This window comes from Lotus japonicus, chromosome 3, assembly GCF_012489685.1.
Source record: "Lotus japonicus ecotype B-129 chromosome 3, LjGifu_v1.2".
Lineage (NCBI taxonomy): Eukaryota > Viridiplantae > Streptophyta > Magnoliopsida > Fabales > Fabaceae > Lotus > Lotus japonicus.
Window position 1 is genome coordinate 1,954,993 of NC_080043.1, and position 25,320 is coordinate 1,980,312.

The following is a 25,320-nucleotide window of genomic DNA, read 5'->3' on the forward strand; positions in this document are numbered from 1 at the left end:
GCTTTACTTGTTATTCACCATATTCACTCATACTATTAGGCTTCTTATTTTCATCTTAGCAAGAGAAACATTAAATCCTGAACTCAATGCTAAGTTTTCATTTCATCACTCCCTCTTAGCACATGCCAACCACTTCTTCCTACACTTTGCAATGGATCCAGGAAACAATGTCATAATTTATTGATTTCTTTTCACCAATTGCCCATGAATCAGAAACTATGACATGCTATTCAGTTTTGCTCTTAGTTTAAACTTTATTGCGTGATACAACTGAGTGAACTGACATGCAGTCATGCACACAAACAATGGATACTAGTTTCAAACATAACTAAAATTACTTTAGATTCATGGAAGTACCTGCTAGTCTGCTACAGAAGCAGAACCTAGAAAAAAAGTTACCCACAAATTGAGAAGCTACTCACAGAAGCTTCTCAACAGAATTAATTCCGACAACATAATCAATTATTGAAGGGTTTTCAAGCATGCACTAAGTGAGCAGTTATCTAGGATTCAGAATTTGTTCCCCATTGGAACCTTGCTTTGCCTCCTCTGGCTCACAGTGAACATTAGTATTATTCCCTTGTTCAGCTTCTGCACTTGGTCCATAACCCCAACTACAAACCAAATAGTACAGCATGTTAACAAAACTCATCATGGTAAGAAGCCAGTAAAACTTGTCATAGTGACCCTTGTTGATATTATCTGAGACCCAACTTTGTTTTCCCCCTCTGGAAGTAATGTCATCCACAATCCTGAATATCATAGAAGCCACCAAGTTTCCCACAGCATTTCCAAGGCTGAAGAGGGAAGCAGCAATGCTTGACATGCTGCTTGGAAACTCGGAGTAATAGAATTCTGATTGGCCTATTGCATTGAATGCTTCAGCCATACCAGTCAAAACATGATGCAGGATAAGCCACATTGCAGACATGTTCAACACTGCTTGAGGATCATCAATGTACCCTTCCTCAACTGCTCTCCTTCTCCTTATGGTTTCAATAACTGCTGAAACTACAAAGTCCAGAAAAGAGAAAAACAGCCCAATTCCTATTCTCTTTTTCGCACTGATAGAAACTGATTTTCCTCTGAGTTTTGATGCTAGAGGGAGGATCACACGATCGTAGACGCCCGCAGTTATGAATACTGACACCATTGAGAAGAGACCAAAAGAGCCTGCAGGAATTTCGAAGCTTGGAGTGATGTGTCTGTCCATAGTTTTAGCTTGGAGCAACCGAAATGAGGTTTGGCTAGTGCTTACTGATATCATGATGCTGGAAGACCAAAGGGGAATCACTTTGATGATGGCTTTTAGTCCTTCCACTTGCTCTATTGTACAAAGACTCCATGTGCTTGAGGCTGATCCATCAGAGGCTATATCTTTTTCTCTATCTTTGATGATGCAAGCTTTATTCAGAAACCTAAAACTCAAAGAATTACCTGGTGTTAGTCAGGATGCCTTTGAGTAAACACCTTAATAAATAACTTAACTAAACACTATGTCAAGAATCGTATATCACATAAGTACTTATTCATTAGCTAATCTGAGAAACTTAATGAAATAAGCTTAAAATAGCTGATTGGTAGGGAAAATATCCTCTCATGTGGAAACTTTATCGTGCCCACTCATGTTAAAATTGTGTCTATTTCTCTCTTTTCATGTATATTAAAAAGTTGGGCCCTTTGAAATCCATGAAGAAAGATATAGACACAGTGTTTCACTTGACATTGTCATGTGACATGAGAGGATTCTTATAGATAGGTATAAGCACTCATGCATAAGCTATTTTGAGCATCTTACGGAAATAAGTTCAGAAGAGCTTATATTTGGATTTGGATTTCCTGTTGTCAAAATTTTTAAGTCATTGCAGTCATAGCTTCGTAGTCATCTAATATTTAATTTGATCCAACCATCTGATCTTTTCTACAGATACCAAACTATGATTGTAGTGACTTTAGGAAATTTTGACTGTAGGGAATTCAGATACTATCTGATCATATTTACATTATAAGCTATTAATATAAGCTTATCCAAGCATAAATACTTATGTGATTAGATAAGCTCTTCCATATGCATTCTTATTATTTCACCAAAACTTAATTAAGATCATTAAATTAAAGATTGCATTCAACCTCAGTTTGTCAGATGGAGCAACGAGTGTTGAATCCTTCTCATGGTGATACATTCCAGCTGAGTCCTTAGGGGGAAATGCAAGTTTTCTATTCTTGTAGGCAACAACTGTTACTTGGGCAAGGCTAGTTAAAATACTACTGTGAGGTTTCTGCTTGATATAACGTGGAGAAATAATGAAGAATAGGAAAGTGGACAAGAGCATAAGTGCTGCAGGAACCCCAAAACCCAGTTTCCATCCAAAATGATCTTGGATGTAAATTATTCCTGTCAAAGAAAAAACAACAGCAATGGCTTGCAAAGCTATGTACCAGCTTATGAAGCTCTCCAAGACCCTTTGGTTATCAGGATCAGTTTTTTTCTTGAGCTGATCAGCACCAAATGCTAAGGAGCATGAGATGCCACCACCTCCAATGGATATGAGAGCAAAGCAAGAGAGTAGGAGAGCTAATTGGCTTGTTGTTGCAGATTGGCAATCTTCAGTTGAGTGAAGACAAGGTGGAGGTCTTGCCGTTGGACTCATGGATGTTAACCACAACACTGCCATCCCCTGTGATAACACCAATATATTCTTCCAATCAAATCAGGTTGGCTCAACATGAGTTTTTACTTTTTATACATTCACTCACTTACTTTTTCTTCTCATTTTCACCAATTTTTCTTCCTAATTCTCTCTTCTTTTGATGTTATATTGCTCATCATATCTACCACTTCTATCACTTCCATTTTCTATCTCTATAAGGTGGAGCTTGAATTTGGATTGAATAGATTTTTTCCAAGCTGAACATATCCCTTAAACTTCAGTTTCATTAAGCTCAGTTCTCAAGGACCACATATCATCTATGGCAAAATAACAAGGAAGAGAAAAAAAAAATCTCACTCCTTACTAATAAAAATAGATAGATATAAAGATAGTGAAAGAATAAATATGTGAACATTTTTTTTTAAATTAATATATCCTTTCTAATTTAGAAAATTGGGGAGGGAAAAGTTTGATCGATTTTCGAACAGTGTGTATGGAAAAATATTTGTTATGAATGTCTACCCATTTAATATAACCACGACCCTTGAAGACTTGAAGTGGGGATACATTGGAACAGAAAAAATAAGGAAAAAAAACAAATTTCTAAAAGTGTAATAGGTACAGATTGATCATTTAGAAAGTTTGGATGAATTACTTTAAAAACTTCATACGAAGTGTGCATGCGAGGCACATCATTAATGAGTAATGATTTGTCTACACTATTTTTTCTTACATACTATTTTCATTCATTTTTTTTCCGTCTCCTATATTTTTATCATATCACCTAGCTAGATCATATCTCATTTATCTCTTTTCTTTAAATTGTAGTGAGTTAGATGTGGAATTAAGATGTGAATACACTATTATTCCATCATTATCGATGTGAACAGACCCGCATGAGGTTAAAATCTAAATTCTAAACTAATGTTAGTTGGGAATCGGCATGCTCATCAAGATTAAGAAAAAACAAAGTACAGAGAATAACATAATACTAGAAAGGACAGGATCATCGAAGGTACCAGGAAACAGAGTATTGAACCCAAACCAATGGCGAGGAAGCGACCCAAATATGAATCAGCAATGACAGCACCCACCACCGGAGTGAAATTTGTAGCTGCCAACCAATAGTACATGATCTGTGTTGCTTTCACTACTCTCACCCTGTAATCCTTAGTCAAATACAGTATCATGTTTGGGATTAGCCCAACACTAGCAAGCTTAGCTAGTGACTCATTTGCTGCAACAACAATCAAATATTCATTCTCAACAACATCCAAATAAAAAATGAAATCAAGCTAGCTAGGAAAGCTCGGTAGTCGGTACTATAAGAGTTTTGCGACTTACAAAGGTTCTAACCGACTCGAACAATATTGTCTCAGTGTAAAGTGTAGGATATATGTGATTAAAACAAACCAAAAAAATAACTTCTTTTGCATACCTATAATGAAAGGCATGGTGATGAAGCCACCCTTGCTTCTTTGTACAAGTGGATTCTTGTGTTGCTGAGCCATTTCCTCATGAATCAAAGCAGCATCCATTTCTTCCTTCTCCATGCGCTTCCTCTTTTTAAAAAGAGAAAGAAGTAGTGAACTGAACTACAAAATCTTCTTCATGCACATGCCAATCTCCTATACTAGATTTGTATGACTAAATTATTATTTCAATAGTGGACTTTGCCCAATAAGTTCTAAAGAAGAACCACATATTCATGAAAATTATTTAAATACTCAGAATTTGAATTTTTTTACCAAGAAGTAATACATTTTAATTTTTTTTTAAGTAATGTCTCGAGTTTGAATTTTCTGTATGAAAAATCTCCACTGGGTACTAATTTTACTAGAATATGATTGTTTATATCCAAACATATTACGGTCGCCTTTTACCTTATTAGAGTCTCTTATAATGATATTTCTTAAACATGTTTCGGACTTGAATTCGGTAGAAATATTTCTTAAATAATATCTCAAATTTAAATTTTCTAAATAGAAACAACTCTCTGTTAGGATATCTAATTCTACCAAAATATAAATGTTTTCCTCTTGAACTATCCAATATACTTGTGTTAGAACAAAAGATAATCTGAAAAGTTTGATCATCTCAAGTTGTTATGACTTTGATTTCATGACTGGAGTGTAGTGAACCGCAGAGAATCCAAATTATCATCTCAAGTAGTACAGACTGCACACTGCAATACTTTCTCCTAGGTATTGACTGCAAAGTGTTGTGCCAATTAAGTAAGATCACCCAATAGTTGGATAGTATTATACTGATCCATTCCCATTTTCTTTATCAGTTATTGAGAAAGATATTGAAGTCCGTACATATACATAATATTTTTCTCTTCCTTCTATAAACATATTTAAAAATCAAATTTAAAATTATATATTTAAAGGACTCAAAGTCTAAACTCAATCACATACCATTTGCACCATCATATGTTCGTACCTATAATTAATTTGCATCGATTCACACTCACATGATGGCATGTCGCGAATTATGAATTATGCAGATTAGCATCAGCTAGCATGGTATAAACCTTCATAGCAAGTAGCAACGAACGAAGTTTCTCGGAATCTAATAAAAACAAATTTGAGGATCATATTTTTAACCCACATATTTCTTAAACCTCCATTAGAGAGGTCTCCGCTCTAATACTATATTAAAATTTGAGAAGTCTAATTCAACTTTAAAGCTAATTCAGGAGTTTATGGTTGCTCTATCCCTTATAAAGGTTATCTGTCATATTTTTAACTAAGGTGAGACTTCTAACGCATGTATATGCGGACTATAGCATCTTACACTTTCAATAGTAAAAATAAATTGTGCACCTAGAATGACTTAGAAATTCATGGTTCTGGTCTTGGTTCCATGAGTAACGTGAACGCTAGAGAGAGTTGAATTGTTCTCTATCTGATAATACATTTGCTTGACACCACATAAGCGGCCTAATGGAAAACATATTATGAGATGAGATTGAGGTTCTTTCATTAGATAAAGGTCACTGTGTCTAACCCATCATGAGATAATTAATAAAAAAAAGTATAATCTACCATCCATTCAAAAAAGAGGTTGGGTCGGATCCACCATCAAAATCGTGGCGCGATGTGTTGTTAGGGGAAGACGAAAAGTCACTCGGGGATATTTATCACAGCATAAGATTGCATTTCAAAGAACTAGGGGTAGTTTTCCAAATGTAAAAAAGAAGACAACTATATAACACCATTTTGAATTTAAAATACGTTTTTTCACAATAAAAAACATTCTAAATTATTCCTAGTTTTTCCTTTTTTATATAATATGTCATTGGGCTATGAGAAATTTACATTGGCCCATTACTCTAAGTTTCTCTATGAGACATTTACATTAGGCCACACTTGGCCCATTAGGTTTACACCACGCTCACAACCCACTCACCACACGCTCACTGCTTCAGACTCAGCTCATCTCTCCTCTCAGGCTCACGGCGACGACGACGACGACGGCGGCGGCGCGGCCTCACCTCAGCCTCTCGTTTCAGCTCCGGTAATGCTCTGTTTTGGCTTTGATGCTCAGATGTGCTGTTTCGATTCTCTGTTTTTCGATTGGATTTCAATGCTTTCTGTGTCGAAAATTGAAATGATCTTCATTTCCATCTTATACGACTCGTTTGTCTCCATGATCATGCTCACACACAAGCACTCAATTAGATTCCACACCATATGCACATTGATGCTAATTGCTTAGATTAGGTTGGTCACACCAGAGAGAATGGAAAAGGAAAAGGCTTAGGAGGGTGGAAATTTGGGAATGGATTTCAAGCATCCCTAGTTAGATAGCTACATTTATCAATTTGACAAAACTTGCAATTGCTCATTGGTAACCAATTTCACTGGGTCTTACATTGGCCCATTTCATTGTAGTGTTTGAGATTAAGCAACCCTGTCTTTATTGTTGTTAGTTTTTAGATAATCACTTAAGCTGTAGTAGACTAGGGCCCCGTTTGGAAACACAGCTTAATTAAGCGCTTATGGTCATAAGCGCTTATGCTTATGACATAATCGCTTATTCATAAGCTATTTTAAATTTTTTATTGAAATAAATTGAAAATAAGCTATATATAAGCATAAGCTCTTTTCCATAAGCTATCCTGAGTAGCTTATGAAAATAAGCTCAAAACAGCTTATGGTAGGTCATAAGCTGTTTGCATAAGCTCTCCCAAACACTGGCATAAGAGTCTATGCTATCAGATAAGCTCAAATAAGCTTTTCCAAACGGGGCCTAGTTAGTAGTACTAGTAATAATCTTTTAAATGCTTCTATTTATTTGGCACACTTCTATTGCTACATGATTATTTCTGTTTTCAGCTGGCATGAGCTTTATGCGGATATTGTGGAGTATTCAATTGTATTAGTGTTACTAAAATTTGCACTCTTTATTTTACTTGTTGAATACTTGAACCACATTTGATAAACCAGGTTTTATGTGAGAAAAAATATTCATTGATATTAATAAAGGAACTATGGAATGGGAGTTGATTAGGATGAAGATAAAAAAATGACTCGTTTTTTTATAAAGATAAACGTAAGAAGATTGCAAATGAGAAGTACTCAGTTGGTGAAAAGTATGTATCAATAATGTGATATTGAGTTATGAAAAAAAAATTATGTGATATTGGTTTCTGGAACTAGATTTTGTCATGGAAGTCGATTTTCTTTTATGTTAGAAAATATATTCATTGATATTAGTAAAGAGACTGTGGAATGGGAATCAACAAGGATGAAGATAAAAAAGGGACTCGTTTTTTTATAAAGATTTGTAAGAAGATTGCAAGTCAGAATTACACGGTTGGTGAAAAGTATGAATCAATAATGTAAAAATGGTGTCTGGAAGTAGATATTTGTCATGGAAGTAGCTTTCCTTTTATTCTCTTAAATAGCTAGTTCTTATCATGAACTTGTAGCCGTTTTGTTACATCACTTCTTACATTATACATGTATAGTCATTCAAGTGAAAGTAAAACTGATTTTTTGTTGCTGAAATGGGATTTAATTTTCTGTTTAAATTGAGCCAACACCTTTTGTCATGATATTGTGCAATGCCTTAACTTGATGCTGGAGATCCTACTTATTTAGCACCCAGATGGCTGACATGTTAGTCTTGAGTTAAATAGAAAATGGTTGGCAGGTTCTGATCATACCTGGTAACCATTGGATTGGAGGCAGAGTTGGATATCTATTATCCACCCTTGACGAGGATAGGGCAGGACGAGGGAAGCCGGAACCTACTTTATTTCTATGCCTATTTGGCAGCTAGGTTTAGAAATTTTTTTTTGTAGTGTGATTGTTGTTTCATGTGTTTTCCATTCTGTTAAGCTGTAGACTTCGCATAGTTTTGATATGCTTCAAGAACTGTTTACTTTTTTGAAATTATCCATAGCCTTGGAATATGCATAATGTTGGGCACCATTCATTTTAGACATAGTAATTTATTCCTATCAATGTAATATTTGAGGACTTATGTACGATTTGATCTATATATGACAAACAATATTTCGATAAGCTTTGGATGAAAATATATATAACAAGATGTTCTGTTTTGTTCTGCTGTCAGGTTATCTATTTCTGGAAGAGGAGTTCACAATGTCTGTCATGCTGTGCTGATTAGAGAGGTAGCAACGTTACGAGCCAAGAATGAGCTTGTTTTTAAGATTAAAACATTATTTACCCAATGTTTTACACGCACAACCTCAACCTCTTCATACAACTGTAGTGGGGCTTCATGCTAGGAAATTAAATGTATTTTCAAGAAACTTTGGCCAAGCTGCTAGGAAAGAGGAAGAGGAAGATGTAGAGGAAGTGGAAATTGATCAAAGAAGTCTCCCGGCTGATTTTGATCCTGCCACATTCGATCCTACTGACCATCGTGGCCCTCCATCAGAGAGGGTTTTCAGGCTTGTTGATGAAGTGTCATCTCTAACGCTAGCTGAAGGTGCTGAATTGGGTCTCCTTCTGATGAACAAAATGGGGATAAAGGACTTGCCTAATATTGGATATATGAAACCAGGAGCAGCAAATTTGGCTGCAATGGCAGCAAAAGCACCAGCCGCAGCCAAGGAGGAGCAAAAGCCAGAAAAAACTGTATTTGAATTGAAACTGATGTCCTATGAAGCAGCTTCCAAAATTAAAGTCATCAAGGAGGTCCGGGGGTTTACTGATCTAGGTTTGAAAGAGGCCAAGGATTTAGTGGAAAAAACACCTTCTATCATAAAGAAAGGTGTTTCAAAGGAAGAAGGTGAACAGATAATAGAGAAACTGAAAGCTCTTGGTGCAAATGTCGTCATGGAATAACGTGATTTATTGTGTTTTTCTGAGAGATGTTTCTCCTAGTATTCAGAACTTTTATAAGTGATCTGAAATTTAGAAAATTTAATATAGTTGGCCAAGGAAGGATACCGGAAATTTTGCTAGTGCTATTTTAAAGTTGTGCTCACTTTCAGCTTAAACTGGAATTTGATGTTGTGTAGCTATTAAACATCCTTTGTTTCCCTACTGATGGAATAAAAGTACTATTCATGTTTTTGGTCTCCATTTGCTTACTACATATTGAATAACTTTAATCTGGTTTTCAAAAAAAAAAAAAAAAACTTTAATCTGCATCTTCATACATAAATTGATTATACATAGAGATACATTTAAATAGCGTATTCGGAACAGCTTCTCTTCAATCAGAATTAATTCTGAAACATAGAAGCTACCACAGAAGCTTTTTCCAAGAACTAATTCGGATTTCATAATCAATTGTAGAAGGGTTTGTAAACATACACTATAGTCTATTCATATTGCGACTACTACTCGTCTAAACATGGAAAAAAGAATATGACTGGTGTTTAACATATCAACCAGGTAATATTTGGTTCTTCTGCACCTCTATCTCTGTGGAGCCTTCAGTTTAATGTTCATCCTGAACCCCATTAATCCTTAGTTCAGACAACTCTTCCTCCTTGGAGCCATTTTCTTCACTAATCTTCGAGACTTTATCAACCTGACCCACGTTCTGCAATTCAGTTAACTCTTTCTCTTTTGAGCCAATTTCTCCACTAACCTTGGAGCCGTTTTCTTCAGCTACCTTGGATATTTGATCAACAGTAGGTCCATAAGCCCAACTGCATATTAGATAATACACTAAATTAAGACCACTAATTCCAACAACAACCCAGTAGTACTTGTCGAAACGACCCTTGTTTATGTTATCTGAAACCCAACCCTCTTTTCCTCCACTTGAGGTAATGTTTTCCACAGCACTGAATACAAAAGAAGATACAATGTTCCCTGCAGCCATTCCCAGTCCAAGAAGGGAAGAAGCAACACTAGACATAGTCCTAGGAAACTCAGTGTAATAAAACTCATTCTGACCAATTGCATTGAATGCTTCAGCTATGCCACCCAAGCAAAGCTGAGGGGCCAGCCACATTGCCGACATGTTCAACACTCCATGAGCATTGTTGATATATCCCGCCTCAATTGCTCTCTTTCGCCTTATGGTCTCCAAGGTTGCTGAAGTTACCAAGTGGAGAAAAGAGAAAAGCAATCCAATTCCCATTCTTCTCTTTGCACTGATCCTAACTGGTTTTCCTCTGATCTTCGATGCTAGAGGAAGAAACGCGCGATCATAGAGAGCTATCCATAGAAATATTACAGCTACCAGGATTACACTGAAAGACCCTGCTGGAACTTCAAAGTGAGAGGTGATATGTCTGTTCATGGATTTAGCTTGCAGCAATCCAAATGAGCCTCCAATGTTAAGGGACATCATGATCCCTGAAGACCACAAGGGAATGACTCTGATAATAGCTTTTAGTTCCTCTACTTGATCTATTGTGCAAAGTCTCCAAGGATCTGATGCTGACCCATCAGAGGTTATATCTTGTTTTGGATCCTTGATGACACAAGCTTTGTTTAGAAACCTGGAAAATAAAGCATGGGATGAAATGAAATGTTTCCACAGAAAAGATGCAAAGATCCTGTTTGGAATACTAAATAGCACTTGGAGCTTATGAACCTATTTGGATGCAGACCAAAGAGCCCTTATTGGAGCCTATGTAGTGTATCTTCACATAGATAAGCTCCAATAAGTGCTCTTTGGTATGTATTGACATAGGCTCTATATAGTACTAGATAAGCTTCAAAAAGTGCTATTTGGTATGTATCCAAGCAAGCTAAGAAACTAAAAGAATGGTAAGTTGGTTCTACCTTAGTTTATCAGTTGGAATAACAAGATCTGAATCCTTCCTACGATGGTAAAGTTCGGCCGAGTTCTTAGGTGGTAATGAAAGTTTTCTGTTCTTAAATGCAGCAACAGTTACTTGGGCAAATCCAGTGATCAAGCTGGTTTGTATTTTGTTCTTTATATAAAGTGGAGAAGCAAGGAGGAAGAAGACAGTAGATAAGAGCATGAGCGCTGCTGGAATTCCAAAACCAAGTTTCCATCCAAGATGGTCTTGGATATATACTATTCCTGTGAGGGCAATTATGACAGCAATAGTTGTAGAAGCATAGTACCAGGTGAAGAATATTTCCAAGACCCTGGGGTTATTGGAGTTGTTTTTTCTATTCACCTGGTCTGCACCAAATGCTAAGGAACATGAAAGGCCACCATTTCCAATGGACATGAGAGCAAAAGCAGAGAGCAAGATTGCCATTTGCCCTGACGTTGCTGATTTACAACTTTCAGCTGCATGGTTGCAAGTGGGAGGCCTTGCCTGTGGGGTCATGGCTGTTAGCCAGAGGAGTGCCATTCCCTGATACCAAAGAAAAAAAATGAAAATGTTACCGAGTGCGTATTTGGATCAACGTTGTCAAAATGGAATTTGGTAAAATTTATGGTAAAAGTGAGTTAAAGTGACTTGAAAGTGAAGTGATTTATGTTTGGACACATTTATGGGAAAAGTGACTTCAATAGGGAAATGCTCTTAAATCCAACTATAAAATCACAGAATTGATTATGTCTACAGCAAAAGCTACTATCTCTAGCTTCTCGAAGAATTGATTTTGGGAATAAAATTTATTCTCTAAGCACCTGAAAGTGATTCTTGTTTATGAGGATTGATTCTAAGGAATGACTTGTGTGATTGCAGGCTGCAGCACTACTTTCAGAACATTGATATTACTTAAGTTTCCATGGACTTAGTTGAATGTTTACTAACATCCTTGATCATTCATTCCAAAAACCAAAGAGATTTTAGAATATTGACAAATTCCACAATGGAATCATTATATGTAATAGAGCAAGACAATTCACACAAAACTATTTTCTTCTGTTGTACCTATCCAATATTCTGAAAACATCAAACTATGAGAGCAAATTTTCATTCTTTCTCATATAACAAGGGAATATGACATGTCATCAACCATTCTAATTCTGAATCATAGAAAGGGATTTTAGTTCGAGGAGACCCTTGAACAGAATCAGAAAGTTTATATGAACTTTGCTGTCATAGTTAATATTAAAAACCAAAAGTGGTTGACCAGCTTTATCTTCTTTTTCAGGAAAGCTCAACCTCATGCACCAAAAAATCAATTCATTACTGCTATCCTAAAAAAAACTACATGCTATCATTATTAAACAAGAGTACCTGCTCTTCAAGTTTCATTGACAGATAGCAAGTTAGCAACAAGGATGAAAACTACAACCATTTTCCAATCACAAAGTCAAGAGATAAGTAAAGTTCATGTATCAGAAAATAAAGTAAGAGAAAATGAATACCAGCAAAGTGATGGCAGAACCTAATCCAACAGCAAGGAACCGACCCAGATAAGAATCAGCAATGAAAGCACCCACCACAGGCGTGAAATTGCTGCTTGCAGAAGACAAGAGAAGTATCTGAGTTGCTGTGCCAAGATGAAGCCTGTAAGTCCCCATCAAATACAATATCATGTTTGGCAATAGGCCTATGGTTGCTACCCTTGCAAGTGCCTCATTTGCTGCAATTCACATCAATAACCAAACACAACAACCCATCAACAAAAATGAGTCTCAAAGTAAAAAGAAAAAAAAAATCCAAGCTTTCTCTTTGATAACCAAATCAAAAACCAGATTGCACAACAACCCATCAACAAAAATGAGTCTCAAAGTAAAAAAAAAAAAAATCAAACCTTCTCTTGAATAACAATCAAATAAAAAACCAAAAAAAATGAATCTCAAAGTAAAAAAAAAAAAATCAAACTTTTATGTTTGATATGAGCAAAAGTGTACCAACCAATAATGAAAGGCATGGTAATTAGACCACCCTTGCGCCTCTGTGGTTGTGATTCATCTTCAACTGCAGCATAAGCAAGCTCAACTTCCTTGTCCATTTTGATTACTATCTATCTATCTATGTATCTCTTGAGTCTCTTTTTGATAAGTTGAAGAGAGCACAGAGAAAGAGAACACTAATAAGTAGCAATTTATGTTCATGAAGATTTAGATAGAAGTAGATAGATATCAGTCACAGAGAAGTGTGGAGTGATGTCAGAGCTTGCGATGAGTCATGAGTGGGACAATCAAACTCCATGTGTGTTCATACTGTCCCTGCTAAAACTGCATCTCTGGAATGCAATATGCTTGTCCATCTCACATGATTGTTAATAGAGCTGTTACACGTTTTCATTCAGTATTGAGTCGACATTTTTCCGACACACGCATTAGCGATGATTTTTAATTAAATATTTTTATTTTTCTCATTCGATTTAATCTTATTTTTTCATTAATAATTTTTTTTAATGAAGTTCTGTTAAATAAATTGTTGGTATAGTTCATAGTAATCACCGCTTGAACAACATTGTCATGAATTACAGACAGAAAAATCGGCATAATGTATGCTACAACAACACTAATTAATTGCCCTGCATGGTGCATATTTATATGATGCGTGTCTGACTCATGAGTCAAACTTTGCTTCTAATGATTGAGTCATCAACTGTGCTATTTCTATTTTTCTAATCACAAAAAAAAAACAGGGGGATGAAGATTTTCTGGTTTTGGCAATTGGCAAAGTGTGAATGTATCTTATAACGGTGCAAGTTGATCCCAACACGCATTTCAAAGTAAAAAATGGATAAATTTTTTCTTATGAATTATAAAAAAGTACGCAAATGGTATCCAAACATATATGCACTTTTCATTCCTTAAATATACTTCCTCCGTCCCTAATTATAAGCTAAAGTTGAGACTTATGTTTTGTCACTAAATATAAGTTAAAGTTGTAAAAGCTAATATTTATTTCCATATTATCCTTGCATTTATTGGTAGTGGAGCACTATTTGTAGTATAATGATTAAAAAGTGTTATCTTAAATAGGGGTAGACATGAAAAGTTTTACCTTTTTTTAAAAAATCAATGCATCAATTAAGACTTTCTTAATAAACGTGATTTTTACAACTTTAGCTTATAATTATGGACGGAGGAAGTATCACTTTTAGGGTACCTATTATAAAAATAACATGCGTTTTTACAATTTCAATTTAAAAGAAAAGGTTTTAGTAAATAATTAAAGTTTTATAATTGAGATAATGAATTTTATAACTTTTATGGAGGCAGCTATTCTATAAATATATCATAAAATGTATCTATAATTTTTTAAACTGGGAGTCCATATTTTTTTAATGAAGGCATATTCGGTTTGATGAATTGTACTTATTAAACAGTTATTTTCACTGTTTGCAGAGCCGGACTAGACCGGTCAGTTCAACCGATTTGATTGGGAATCAGGACCTTGGTCGGTTCGGTTCGTTCGTATAACCGACTTGTATGAGGACCGGTTGGAAACCGGTTAAGAACCGAAGAAACCGGTCAAAATCGATGGTTCTCGGTCTGAACAGGTAAAGTCAATACCGTGAGTCTGACCATCTCGCGAACGCGGTTTCATCGCGAGCAGTGTCTCACCATGTGAGCCTTAAATTTTTTCGCGAACAGTGGGGAGAGGGAGAGACTATGAGAAAGATCCACGAAATAGGGGCTTTCCCTCCAAACAATCCCAGACGAGACCATAGAAGGGTGTCCACCAGTGAAAGGGAAAAGAAAATAGCAGAGAAGAGATTGACAGTGCATCTGTGTGAAGCAAGTAGGAAGGTGGCTGGTTTCTCACTGTATGGCGCACAAGTGGGTGGAAGGAAAGCCAAGAGGGTAGCCTAGTGTTTCCCTCTTGCATATGGACTGGGCCCGTTGAAGTTTTATCATTTTTTGTCTTATACAGAAGTCTTTAACAACATGCGTTTTTTTTTTTCTGTAGTGTTTTTTTATACATTGTAGTCTTTTTTTTTGTTCGACGTAGAGTCTTATATTTATATTCTTTTTCTTTTACTGTTGCGTATGTTTTTTAACCCCTACTTATGTGTATGGTTGTCTATGTTATGCTAGGTTAATATTCGTGAGTAATGTTCATCACATATATGATTATATATAATTAAAAATATTATTTAATTGATTGGTGAGTGAGATCACATGGGAACATGGGTCAGTGTTGGGAGTGTTAATAGATTGTACTTCTTTGTTTGGAGTTAAGTCCTCAGTTTGCTGAAGACTTTGTCGTCTCTTGGTCGGGAAGTGAGAAGAAAAAACGCACAATGTCGGCCAACTCATATAGTCGTCTGCCAGCCGGCTGCGACGAATAACATTGGTTCATCTACATGGGGAATCTCGGCGGTCAGGGTGCCATAAAAAAGCAGATGATCAAGTGTTACATCGAAACCCTCGCAAAAGTTCTTGCCAGTTCGGGCGAAGCCAAGCAGAAGATTTACAGTTTGTCTTGTGAGAGGGGCTGAGCCTTGGATTTTGGTGTAATATTGATAAGGAAACGACTTATAAGATGGAAAAATTGGCTGGAATGTTACTTGTCGTTCCGGACAACAAGTATGGTGCTGAATCAATGGAGAATGGAGAGATTGTCCCAATTGAGATCAATGAAGAACAAGCAAGGAATGTCTGACGCAGAGTAGTGCGCAGAAGAACTAGTTTCTAATGTACTTACTATGGGAGTAGTGCTTTATATGCGCTACTTGGTTATAAAACATATTTGTTCAAAGTTCTTTTGACTTGAAGATATTTGTCATCATTTTCCTTTTTTTATGGTCTTGACCAAGGTATCCCCACAACCGTCTAGCCTGAAATTTTTTTTAGATACAAAATCCTAACTCATTACATCCCCATCAAATCAAACTTTGAATATAAAAGTTGGGTCAGTCAAAAAAGGCTAGTTAAAATGAGATACCAAATCCTAATTCATTACATCCCATCAAATCAAACTCAGAATATAAAAGTTGGGTCTGTCAAAAAAAGCTAGTTAAAATGAGATACCAAATCCTAATTCATTACATCCCATCAAATCAAACTCAAAATATAAAAGTTGTGTCTGTCAAAAAAAACTAGTCAAATAAAGAAAACTAATCCAGTGTTTGAAACTTGATCAGCTTCCAGCGAGTTACATAAAAGGTCATCATCAAGTGGTACTAATCCCAGTGCTTAAGGCTAGGTGGGAATGTCTTTTGATCATCTTTGAGCAAGGTATGAAATGGTCATCATCAGGTGGTACAAAATACTCCTCCCCGAGCGGATGTTTAAGCCGATATCGTGTTACAACTATGATGTCATTGGCGACCTCATTATCTTCTCGGAGGATGGGGATATGCCTCCCTGGATTCACTTGATCCAACATGTGAATTCCCTTCACAATTTCCCTTTGTAAAAAGTCCTTTGGTGTATTCTTACCGGTGTAAAAATCAATTGAAGTCTCCAAATCAGTATAGTATGTCCACTTCATCTTTCCCAAATTCAAGTGTTGCTCCAAAAAATCTGAATACTCTCTAGCCAAATACATGGCTTGAGTTTAAGCCCTACCACTGGTTCCGATAACACAAGGTGGTGGAAAGAACGGCTCGACAAACCCAAAAATGAACTTTCCCAATGGATCCCTGACCAGCCCACCGGTCCACATGGTGCCCTTATCCAACCTGGAACCATCAACATTCCAGGTTAACCTTACAGAGGCTCTTTTCCAGTATCTCAGATTTTTGTAAGCCGTTGTTGTCGCAAATCCGTGTCTCAGGATTGGGCTGCAATTTTTTGTTGACTAATTATTCAGATCTTTCTTCTTCATTTCACACCAATGGGGACACATCTGAAACATGCGAGTGATGAGGTTGCATTGCATCAATTTTTATTAATTATGATTTAGTTATTTGTGTATGCATATAACAAATTAAAAATCCAAATTAAAAATTACTAATATGCATGACAAAATTAAGCACAGATAACCAAATAAAATAAGTCATAAGGCATTCTTTTAGAGAGACAAATAACCAGAAAAATCGATATTCATTTGCATATTCCTGTACAAGTTATGAATTTGAGACTGGTTCAAAATGTTGAGATTCCTAGAAGTTCTTATTTTAGCAATGGTGCGTGTAATTATATTCCCTCCAATATTCCACGTGATTGAACTTAGTCGCTGCTAGATGTGATTGATAATTATATGCTTAATTCTTACATAGATACATGATTTACCCTAGAACCCTAGCCATCTTAACCTTTCTTCCTCTTCAACAACTTTCTTACCCTTCAACAACTTCTCTTCTTCTTTCAATGGTCGTAAACCAAATTGCTGGAAGGTACAGGATCCAAAGGGATGTCAACACCCACCGACCATAGAGCTTTTTCTTCAATGTTAGATATGCACATTTTTTGCCTGATGAGCCCCCAAACCTGAACGAAATATTTATCTCGCATATGCATAATAAAAAAAAATGGTTATAACATCTGATGCAAGCACTCTTAGAGGGAGGTGCTCCATTGCCATCATTGTTCGTGATAAGGAGGGGAATTTCATAGCTGGGCGCTCACGATTGCTCTCTGCAACAGATTTAAAAAATGATAATGAAGCTAAGTTTCATTCCACGTATGTTGAGAAGAAAGGTGTTGCTGAAGCGGTTAGGTTTGCCAAGGAGAAGGAATACAAGCATGTGAAATTTTTCTCGGATAACGACAATAACATTGGTGCACTAAAGAGCTCACATGTAAATCGTGATCATCAAAAGAATCAATTGCTACTTGCAATGAAGAAAAATGCTGAGTACTTTCACTATTGTCACTTTCTGAAGATTCATCGAGATGAAAATGAGGCTGCCCACGCGGTCGCCTTTGCCCGAGTGGAGCATCAACAAGTATTTTGTGATGACTTTGACCTCAATATTGAACGTGTTGGTAAACTGTTGGAGAAACTAAAGGATTGCAAACCAAAATTTGCTCGTACTTTCTGCAGGCCATTGGAGACAAAGAATCAGCGCGAAGGTAAATAATTTTCCCAATAATTTGTTTCATGATCCATTGTTTGTTCCGAGTCCTGATCGAAGTATGATGTTGATGCTTTTCAGTTATATGAACATATTACATACACGAAGCCATGAAGCTCTGCATTGTTATTGACCAGTCAATTTCGGCATCTCCTCCATAACAACATCTCCATGACGCAAACATTACATATGCCTGGATCGCGGCCCCACTCCCTAGTGGTCGTGGTCGTGGTCGTGGTCGTGGGAGAAGTAGGGCTATTAATCAGCTTGGTCAAGGAAATGTAGTTCTTCAAGGGGATGACTTGGTACAAAATAATGTCCGTGCATATGGGGATGTGCATCTCCAAGCATGGGCCACCCTGTTTTTCCAGTAGCCTCTCTGTTGCGGTGGTGGTCAAGATCTGCTTCCTGGAGGTCCTAAGGGGTTGTGGTTGTCTCGTAAAGAACCATATGAGGGAGGAAGAAGGAACCTGCTCCTTCCTTGCAAAAGGGAAAGAGTAGGTGGCTTGGTACAAAATCATGTCCATGCATATGGGGATGTACATTTTCATGTCAATGGAGCTGGTTTTGAAAACCTGATAATGGATGTTGATGAAGAAGATGATGTAGGTGACGACGTCCAAGCATGGGCCGCCCAGTTTTTCCAGCAGAGTCTCGCCGTGGCAGTGGCGGTCAACTAGAGGTCCCGAGAGATCGGGGTTGTCGCGTGAAGAACTAGATGAAGGAATAAGAAGGAACATACTCCTTCCTTGCAAGAGGGGGAGAGACGGAGAAGGCAGATCCTAGAACAAGCAGGGGGCTAAGAAGTGATGTTCACAAAATTTGCTAGCTCTTGGAATTCGTTGGATTTCTCACAGAAGTTGCAGTTTCCATGGTCGTCTGTCATGTTATGGTTTGAAGATTGTTGTACTTATGTGATGGTTGAATTTCAGAGATGATAATGTCATTTATTGAATTTGGGGTTGAAGTTGATGTATTTCTAGATTTGTTTGTTATGGGTTTACGTTGTTGTACGGAGGTAATTGTTAAATTTTTTTTTGATACAAGATGAATTTCTATTTTTCTTCTCACATTGAATGTGATGATTCTGACATTAATTGAATTTGGGGTTGAAGTTATTGTATTTCTAGATTTTTTTGTTATTGGTTGAAGATGGTTGTACTGATGTATTTGTTGAATTTTTGATTTTCTGACTTAATACGATATGATTTTATGCATTTCTTCTCACATTGAATGTGATGATTTCATTTATTGAATTTGAAGTTGAAGTTTTTGTATTTCCTGATTTTTTTTGTTACGAGTTGAACATTGTTGTACTGTGGTAATGGTTGAATGGACGAGTGGTCGGGTGAAGAATGAAGATGAAGGTGTTGTCTGTCTGTATGTATGTATGTATGTATGTATGTATGTATGTATGTAGAGGCTGAGATTGGGTTGCATCTTTTGGTATTTGTAGTTTTGCAAAAAGAACAAGCATTCCTTACATTTGCAAGAAATGAAAATAAAATGAAAGTATGCAAGAAAAGAATTTGGACTCATGGGAAAAAATAGAGTGTTGCATGTGAGGTTTGTTGGGGCAACACTAAATGTGCAGTTTTCATTGACGACTTGTGTAGCCATCTTTTTACCATTTATGTTGTTCTTCGGGATGTCTCTAGTACGGTCATTGAATACATTGCCTCAAGACAACAATCAATTCTGGCACTTAAGTGTGTTCAAATTTGGGTTTATCTAGTTAGTTCCTCCATCACTGTGGTGATTACTATGTTGGCTGCATATCTGGACCTCCTCCCAAAAAGGTCTTTCGATGCTAACATTTGACTCTATGCGTTCATATGTTGCGTTATCATAGCCACCAATGGTTATTGATATTTTGGTTTTCGATAATAACATGGATATATGATTCATGAATTTGTTGTCAGCCTTACAACTCATATTTGACATTTATGTTATCCAAAATACTATGGGCAATATTGTCATTCCAATTCTTGTGTATAGAGTAGTAGCAGTTGTGAGTACTATAGCGACCGCCCTATCCCACGGGAGGATGCATGTCGAGGAAAGGATCCGTAGAAATAATCAGCAAAGATGTTATTTGAGGGCTAGCATGTCCGCACCTAGGAGTGTTCCCCCAGCATGTTTCCACTCAACAAGTAGTGACACGTATCATTGCTTATCTAAAATGACAATGTCATTGGCAGTTAAAACTTTCTTCAATCTATCAGAAATATGGAATAGTGGATTTCATTTTTAACTAGTCTTAAATACATTTTTTTGGTTCCCTTAGTTTAGTGTTTTGGTGATTTTCCCCTGGTTTTTTCTGCTAAAAAAAAAACAAGTCTCATACATATGAAAAGATTACTTACTCACTGAAAAAAAAAAACTCAATTGGAAAACAAAAAAGATTGCTAATATTTTTCTTTTGTTACAAGAGGAAATATGAAAAGATTACTAATATGAACTAATGATATTAGCTAAGAGAAAGAATACGAAAAGTTTCATTACAAGAGGAAATATGAAAAGATTACTAATATGAACTAATGATATTAGCTAAGTGTAAAAAAAATTTATATTTTAAATGTAATAATGTGCTAAATAATATAATTTTCAATCAAGAAATTTATTTATAGAAAAAAATTATTTTCTACTTTGTGCTTTCTTTATATAATCATCTAAGATTAAAAAAACTCAAATAGAAAAATCATTTAACTTAATTTTTCTGAAGTAAATTCGTTTAACTTAGTAACACCGTTAAAATTTAACTTTTTTTAAGGTAAGGTTCAAATTGCATTAATGAGAAATATCTGTCAAAGCTACATCCAAGATGAAAAGTGGGACATACCCCAACCAAACTGAACTAGGAAAAGAATATGCTAATTTTGCAACATGATGAGCCACACCGTTTTGTTGCCTATAAATGTGAGAAAGAAAAACAAATTTCAACTCACTAGCCAAAAGGTGACAATCATTTATAATTAACTGCAATTATGGAAATAGATTTCTTGCTTGAAAACCATTAGCAGTAATAAGAGAATCTGTCTCAATCAGAAGCTCAAAGAAGCCATGCTGACCAACCTATTCAAGAGCCCATATCAGAGTCAGGACCTCTACAAGTGCAGAATCAGCACACCTTCTAACCTTATGGGAAGCTTCCATAACAACAGAACTCGAATAATCTCTAATCATACAGTCATAGCCCAACCAACCTTGGGTGACACCAGCATCTAATTAAGTTTAAAAGAACCAGCAGGAGGTGGCTCCCAAGACTTTGCTCTCTGCCTTTCCTTACAAACCATAGACTCATAATTGCTCTGCACGAACTCCCTCTCAAAACAAACAACAGATTCCAAGCATTTCACAGGGTCAACATTCCTACTATTGAAGCAACAATCATTCCTAGCCTTCCAAATTGACCATAAAACATGGCAAAAGATATACATCTTATCAAAATCATTCTTGCTAAGCAAAGATTTGACCAAACAACACATCAGAATATGTGAGCATTATATAATTTAAGCCAACCCCAAACCACAAAGCTCTAGCAAACTCACATTCCAGAGAAAGGTGTTGCATAATTTCATTAGCATCAAGACATACAGGGCAAACAGAATCTGGAAACAAAGCTCCCTCTAGAGATTTACTCTTGTGGCCAACACTCTATTTAGAAACTTCCACATAAATTTTTTAACCTCGTTTGGAACCATAACTCTCCATAGATCCTTCCATAAGTGAAAGGCATGGCCGCCAAAACCTAAAGGGCCACTATCAGGGGTTAGACTCAGCATATGATAAGCTGACTTCACAGAGTACCTACCATCTCTAGACCAATGTCAAATGAACATATCACTAAGTAATCTCCTTGACAAAGGAATAGACAGAATCTGCTCAGCCTCAAAAGGTAAGAAAGATGATTCAACTAGATCCCTATGCCAACATGCATGCTCCTTGTTAATCAGCAAACTAACAGTAGCATCCCTTGGGAGGCTACCTTGAGGACTCCAAATACGAAATCGAGCTTGCTTGGGAAGACATTAATCATGAAAAATTCTGGTCCTCATTGCCAATAGTCTATCTTATTTCCTTCTCAAGCACATATATTGCAGCCAAAATACTCCTCCAAGAGAAGTTGGGTTGATACTCTAACTTGGCCTCCATTAGAGAAGATCTTGGGTAATACCTGTTAAGTAATAATCCAAGTTAGCAGTAGTAGTTAGTTAGTGGGCCTGGTTGAATGTAAAAGCCCAGTGGAGTGTGAGCCCAAGTTATGGGTTGTATATAGCTGCATATTGCAGTGTTGTGTAACTAATGAATCAATAATCAGTTTTCATTTGTTATCTCTAATCTTCCAGCACTCTCTCTTTCTCTCTCGTTCTGTTATTCTTCTCTGAACTCCAACAACTGGTATCCAGAGCTTTTGGTTCCGATCCAAGGATGAACCTCACTGGCAACGCACCGGCGAATCTTCCGGTGCTTGACGGCAAGAACTGGCCGCGATGGAAAGTTCAGATGAAGACCGTTTTCTCCTATCAAGATGTGATGGAGATTGTTCAAGAAGGTCTCACCCCTCTCGCAGAAGATGCCACACCAGCGCAGAGAACTGCACACAAGGAATTGAAGATAAAAGATTCCAAGGCGATGTTCTTCATTCAACAATGCGTCGACAATGCGCATTTTGAGAAGATTGCAGGAGCTGCAACTTCGAAGGAGGCCTGGCAAATTCTGGAAAAGTGTCATGAGGGTGCAGATCAGTTGAAGAAGGTTCGGTTGCAAACCTTGAAGCGTCAATTTGAGTTGATGCACATGGAATCGACTGAGAAGATTTCTGTCTACTTTGATCGAATGATTGCCCTCACCAATTTGATGAAATCATGTGGAGAGAGCTTTATAGATAGGGATATTTGCGAAAAGGTTCTTAGAACCCTAAATCCCAAATTCGATTTTGTGGTAGCAATGATTGAGGAAGCAAAGGACATTTCAACACTAAAGGTTGAAGATTTGCAAGGTTCTCTGGAAGCCCACGAGCAAAGAATTCTGGAAAGGACCAATGAAAGATCTCAGGATCAAGCATTGCAAGCATACACCTCCAAGAAATCTGGGAAAGGGGGGTATCATGGTAAAGGAACGTACAAAGATCAGAAGCCTTCTGGAAAATCAAGTCAGAATCAAAGCCAGAGTCAGAATCAAGATGATCTAGATCAACCTGAATCATCATCAAAGAAGGGTGGTTCATTCTACAAGGGCACTGGCAAGAAGAAGTTTGATAGAAAGAAGGTTAGATGTTATAATTGCAATAAATTTGGTCATTTTTCTTCTGAGTGTAAGGCTCCAAGTGGTGGTGGTGACTCTCGAGGGAAGTCCAATGGTGAAGCCAATCTTGCTAAGGATGGTGATGCCACTGATGAAGAGCCAATTTCTCTCATGATGGTAACCAGAGAGGGTAAAACCAATCTTGCTAAGGATGGTGATGACAAGGATGAAGAGCCAATCTCTCTCATGATGGTAACCAAAGAGGGTGATCTGAATCTTGGAATTTGGTATCTTGATTCTGGATGTTCGAATCATATGACTGGGCACAGAGAATGGTTAGTCAATTTTGATGAAAGCAAGAAGAGTACAGTGAAATTTGCGGATGACAGAATTCTATCAGTAGAAGGTGTTGGTGATATTCTGGTGAAAAGAGATGTTGGTAAAGATGCTGAAATCACAGAGGTCTTCTATGTTCCTGGACTGAAGAGCAATCTCATTAGTTTGGGACAGTTGCTTGATAAAGATTTCTCTATCAATATGGCTAAGAGGTATCTTGAGGTGTTTGATCCCTGTCAGAGATTGATTCTGAAGGTTCCTCTTTCGAAGAACAAGACTTTTCAAGTGAGAGTTAATGCCATTGACTCACAGTGTTTGTCTGCTGAGTTGGAAGATGAATCCTGGCTTTGGCACCTCAGATTTGGTCACCTGAATTTCAGAGATCTGAGCTCTCTCCAATCCAAGGACATGGTTCGTGGTTTGTCTCAGATTAAGCTTCCTTCAAAGGTATGTGAACATTGCTTAGTTAGCAAACAATCCAGGACATCATTCAGTTCTTATACACCTGCTAGATCTAAAGCTGTGCTTGATGTGATATACTCTGATGTGTGTGGCCCTTTTGAAACTACATCAAAGGGTGGAAGTAGATATTTTGTGTCTTTTATTGATGAGTTCAGTAGGAAAATGTGGGTTTATCTGCTGAAAGCTAAGAGTGAAGTGTTCTCAACTTTTAAATTGTTTAAAATCATGGCTGAGAAACAAGCTGGGAGAAGTATTAAAGTGTTTAGAACTGATGGTGGTGGGGAATTTTGCTCAAATGAGATGGAAGATTTCTGCAAAGAGAATGGGATTGTACATGAAATTACAGCACCATACACACCACAACACAATGGTGTTGCTGAGAGAAGGAATAGAACTGTTCTGAATATGGTAAGGAGCATGCTTAAGGGTAAAAATTTACCACATAGCTTCTGGGGTGAAGCTGTTATGACAGCTGTGTATGTTTTAAATTTGTGCCCAACCAAGTTTCTTGGTTCACAAGTTCCTGAAGCTGTGTGGACTGGAAAGAAGCCCTCAGTTAAGCATCTCAGAGTTTTTGGATGTCTATGCCACAAACATATACCTGATCAGAAAAGAAAGAAATTGGATGATAAGAGTGAATCTATGGTGTTCATTGGATATAACTCAACTGGAGCTTATAAATTGTACAACCCAAGAACAGGAAAAGTTGAATTTAGCAGAGATGTTTTGTTTGAGGAAAACAGTGTCTGGAAGGGCAAAGAGATTGAAGTTTCTGCTGGACAGATGCAGAAATTGCAACTGGAATTGGGTCATTCAGATGCTGCAGATTCTGATATGGATGATGATCAAGGTTTACAGCAGTTAGAACCTCATGATCCACAGCTAGTTCAGAATTCCATACCATTTAGAGTTAGAACTCTACCTGCACGGTTCAGTGACTATCAAATGCTTGCAGAACATGAGTTTGATAAAGAAGGAAACATTTTTCATATGGCTCTGCTAGCTGATTCAGATCCAGTGAGTTTTGAAGAGGCCATAAAGAATGAGACTTGGAGGATAGCCATGAAGGAAGAAATCAACTCAATTGAGAAGAATCAAACATGGGAACTGGTCAATTTACCAGTCAAGAAAACTCCTATTTCAGTGAAATGGGTGTTTAAAATCAAGCTTAATCCGGATGGCTCAATTTCTAAACATAAAGCCAGATTGGTTGCAAGGGGTTTTATGCAGAAGGCAGGTCTAGACTATTCTGAAGTCTTTGCCCCTGTTGCTAGAATGGAAACAGTCAGGTTGCTTGTTGCTTTGGCTAGTTGGAAAGGTTG

At 37.0% G+C, this 25,320-nt stretch overlaps 3 protein-coding genes across 4 annotated transcripts; 1 reads left to right on the plus strand and 2 right to left on the minus strand.

Moving 5' to 3' along the window:
• Positions 1-224: 224 nt before the first annotated feature.
• Positions 225-4,293, minus strand: LOC130747122 (protein NRT1/ PTR FAMILY 1.2-like). 2 transcript variants are annotated; one of them, XM_057599964.1, is made up of 4 exons: positions 4,090-4,293; positions 3,671-3,888; positions 2,440-2,678; positions 225-1,418 (listed from the first exon to the last, which is right to left on the minus strand). In XM_057599964.1, the coding sequence occupies exons 1-4, from the start codon at positions 4,202-4,204 to the stop codon at positions 500-502; spliced, it is 1,491 nt and encodes a 496-aa protein (XP_057455947.1). In that variant the 5' UTR covers positions 4,205-4,293; the 3' UTR covers positions 225-499. The 2 variants fall into 2 exon arrangements, with proteins under 2 accessions (XP_057455947.1, XP_057455946.1); XM_057599963.1 differs by having other exon boundaries at positions 2,131-2,678; positions 4,090-4,291.
• A 1,720-nt stretch (positions 4,294-6,013) lies between these two features.
• Positions 6,014-9,213, plus strand: LOC130709497 (uncharacterized). Its single transcript, XM_057558865.1, has 2 exons — positions 6,014-6,173; positions 8,241-9,213. The coding sequence occupies exon 2, from the start codon at positions 8,321-8,323 to the stop codon at positions 8,975-8,977; it is 657 nt and encodes a 218-aa protein (XP_057414848.1). The 5' UTR covers positions 6,014-6,173; positions 8,241-8,320; the 3' UTR covers positions 8,978-9,213.
• Positions 9,214-9,264: 51 nt separating this feature from the next.
• LOC130709496 (protein NRT1/ PTR FAMILY 1.2-like) lies at positions 9,265-13,245 on the minus strand. Its single transcript, XM_057558863.1, has 4 exons — positions 12,886-13,245; positions 12,393-12,610; positions 10,880-11,427; positions 9,265-10,593 (listed from the first exon to the last, which is right to left on the minus strand). Exons 1-4 carry the CDS (start codon positions 12,980-12,982, stop codon positions 9,579-9,581), a joined length of 1,878 nt encoding a protein of 625 aa, XP_057414846.1. The 5' UTR covers positions 12,983-13,245; the 3' UTR covers positions 9,265-9,578.
• Positions 13,246-25,320: the final 12,075 nt, after the last annotated feature.

What these genes read in the sequence shown, in the direction of transcription:
- LOC130747122 (XM_057599963.1), bottom strand. Translation starts at nt 4,204, where the DNA reads ATGGAGAAGGAAGAAATGGATGCTGCTTTGATTCATGAGGAAATGGCT. An exon ending in CACCATGCCTTTCATTATAG is followed by an intron (nt 3,889 to 4,089) that starts GTATGCAAAAGA and finishes TTGTTGTTGCAG; the next exon opens with CAAATGAGTCACTAGCTAAG. An exon ending in GTTCAATACTCTGTTTCCTG is followed by an intron (nt 2,679 to 3,670) that starts GTACCTTCGATG and finishes GTGTTATCACAG; the next exon opens with GGGATGGCAGTGTTGTGGTT.
- LOC130709496 (XM_057558863.1), bottom strand. Translation starts at nt 12,982, where the DNA reads ATGGACAAGGAAGTTGAGCTTGCTTATGCTGCAGTTGAAGATGAATCA. An exon ending in TACCATGCCTTTCATTATTG is followed by an intron (nt 12,611 to 12,885) that starts GTTGGTACACTT and finishes TGTGAATTGCAG; the next exon opens with CAAATGAGGCACTTGCAAGG. An exon ending in ATTCCAACTGATAAACTAAG is followed by an intron (nt 10,594 to 10,879) that starts GTAGAACCAACT and finishes TTTATTTTCCAG; the next exon opens with GTTTCTAAACAAAGCTTGTG.
- LOC130709497 (XM_057558865.1), top strand. Translation starts at nt 8,321, where the DNA reads ATGAGCTTGTTTTTAAGATTAAAACATTATTTACCCAATGTTTTACAC.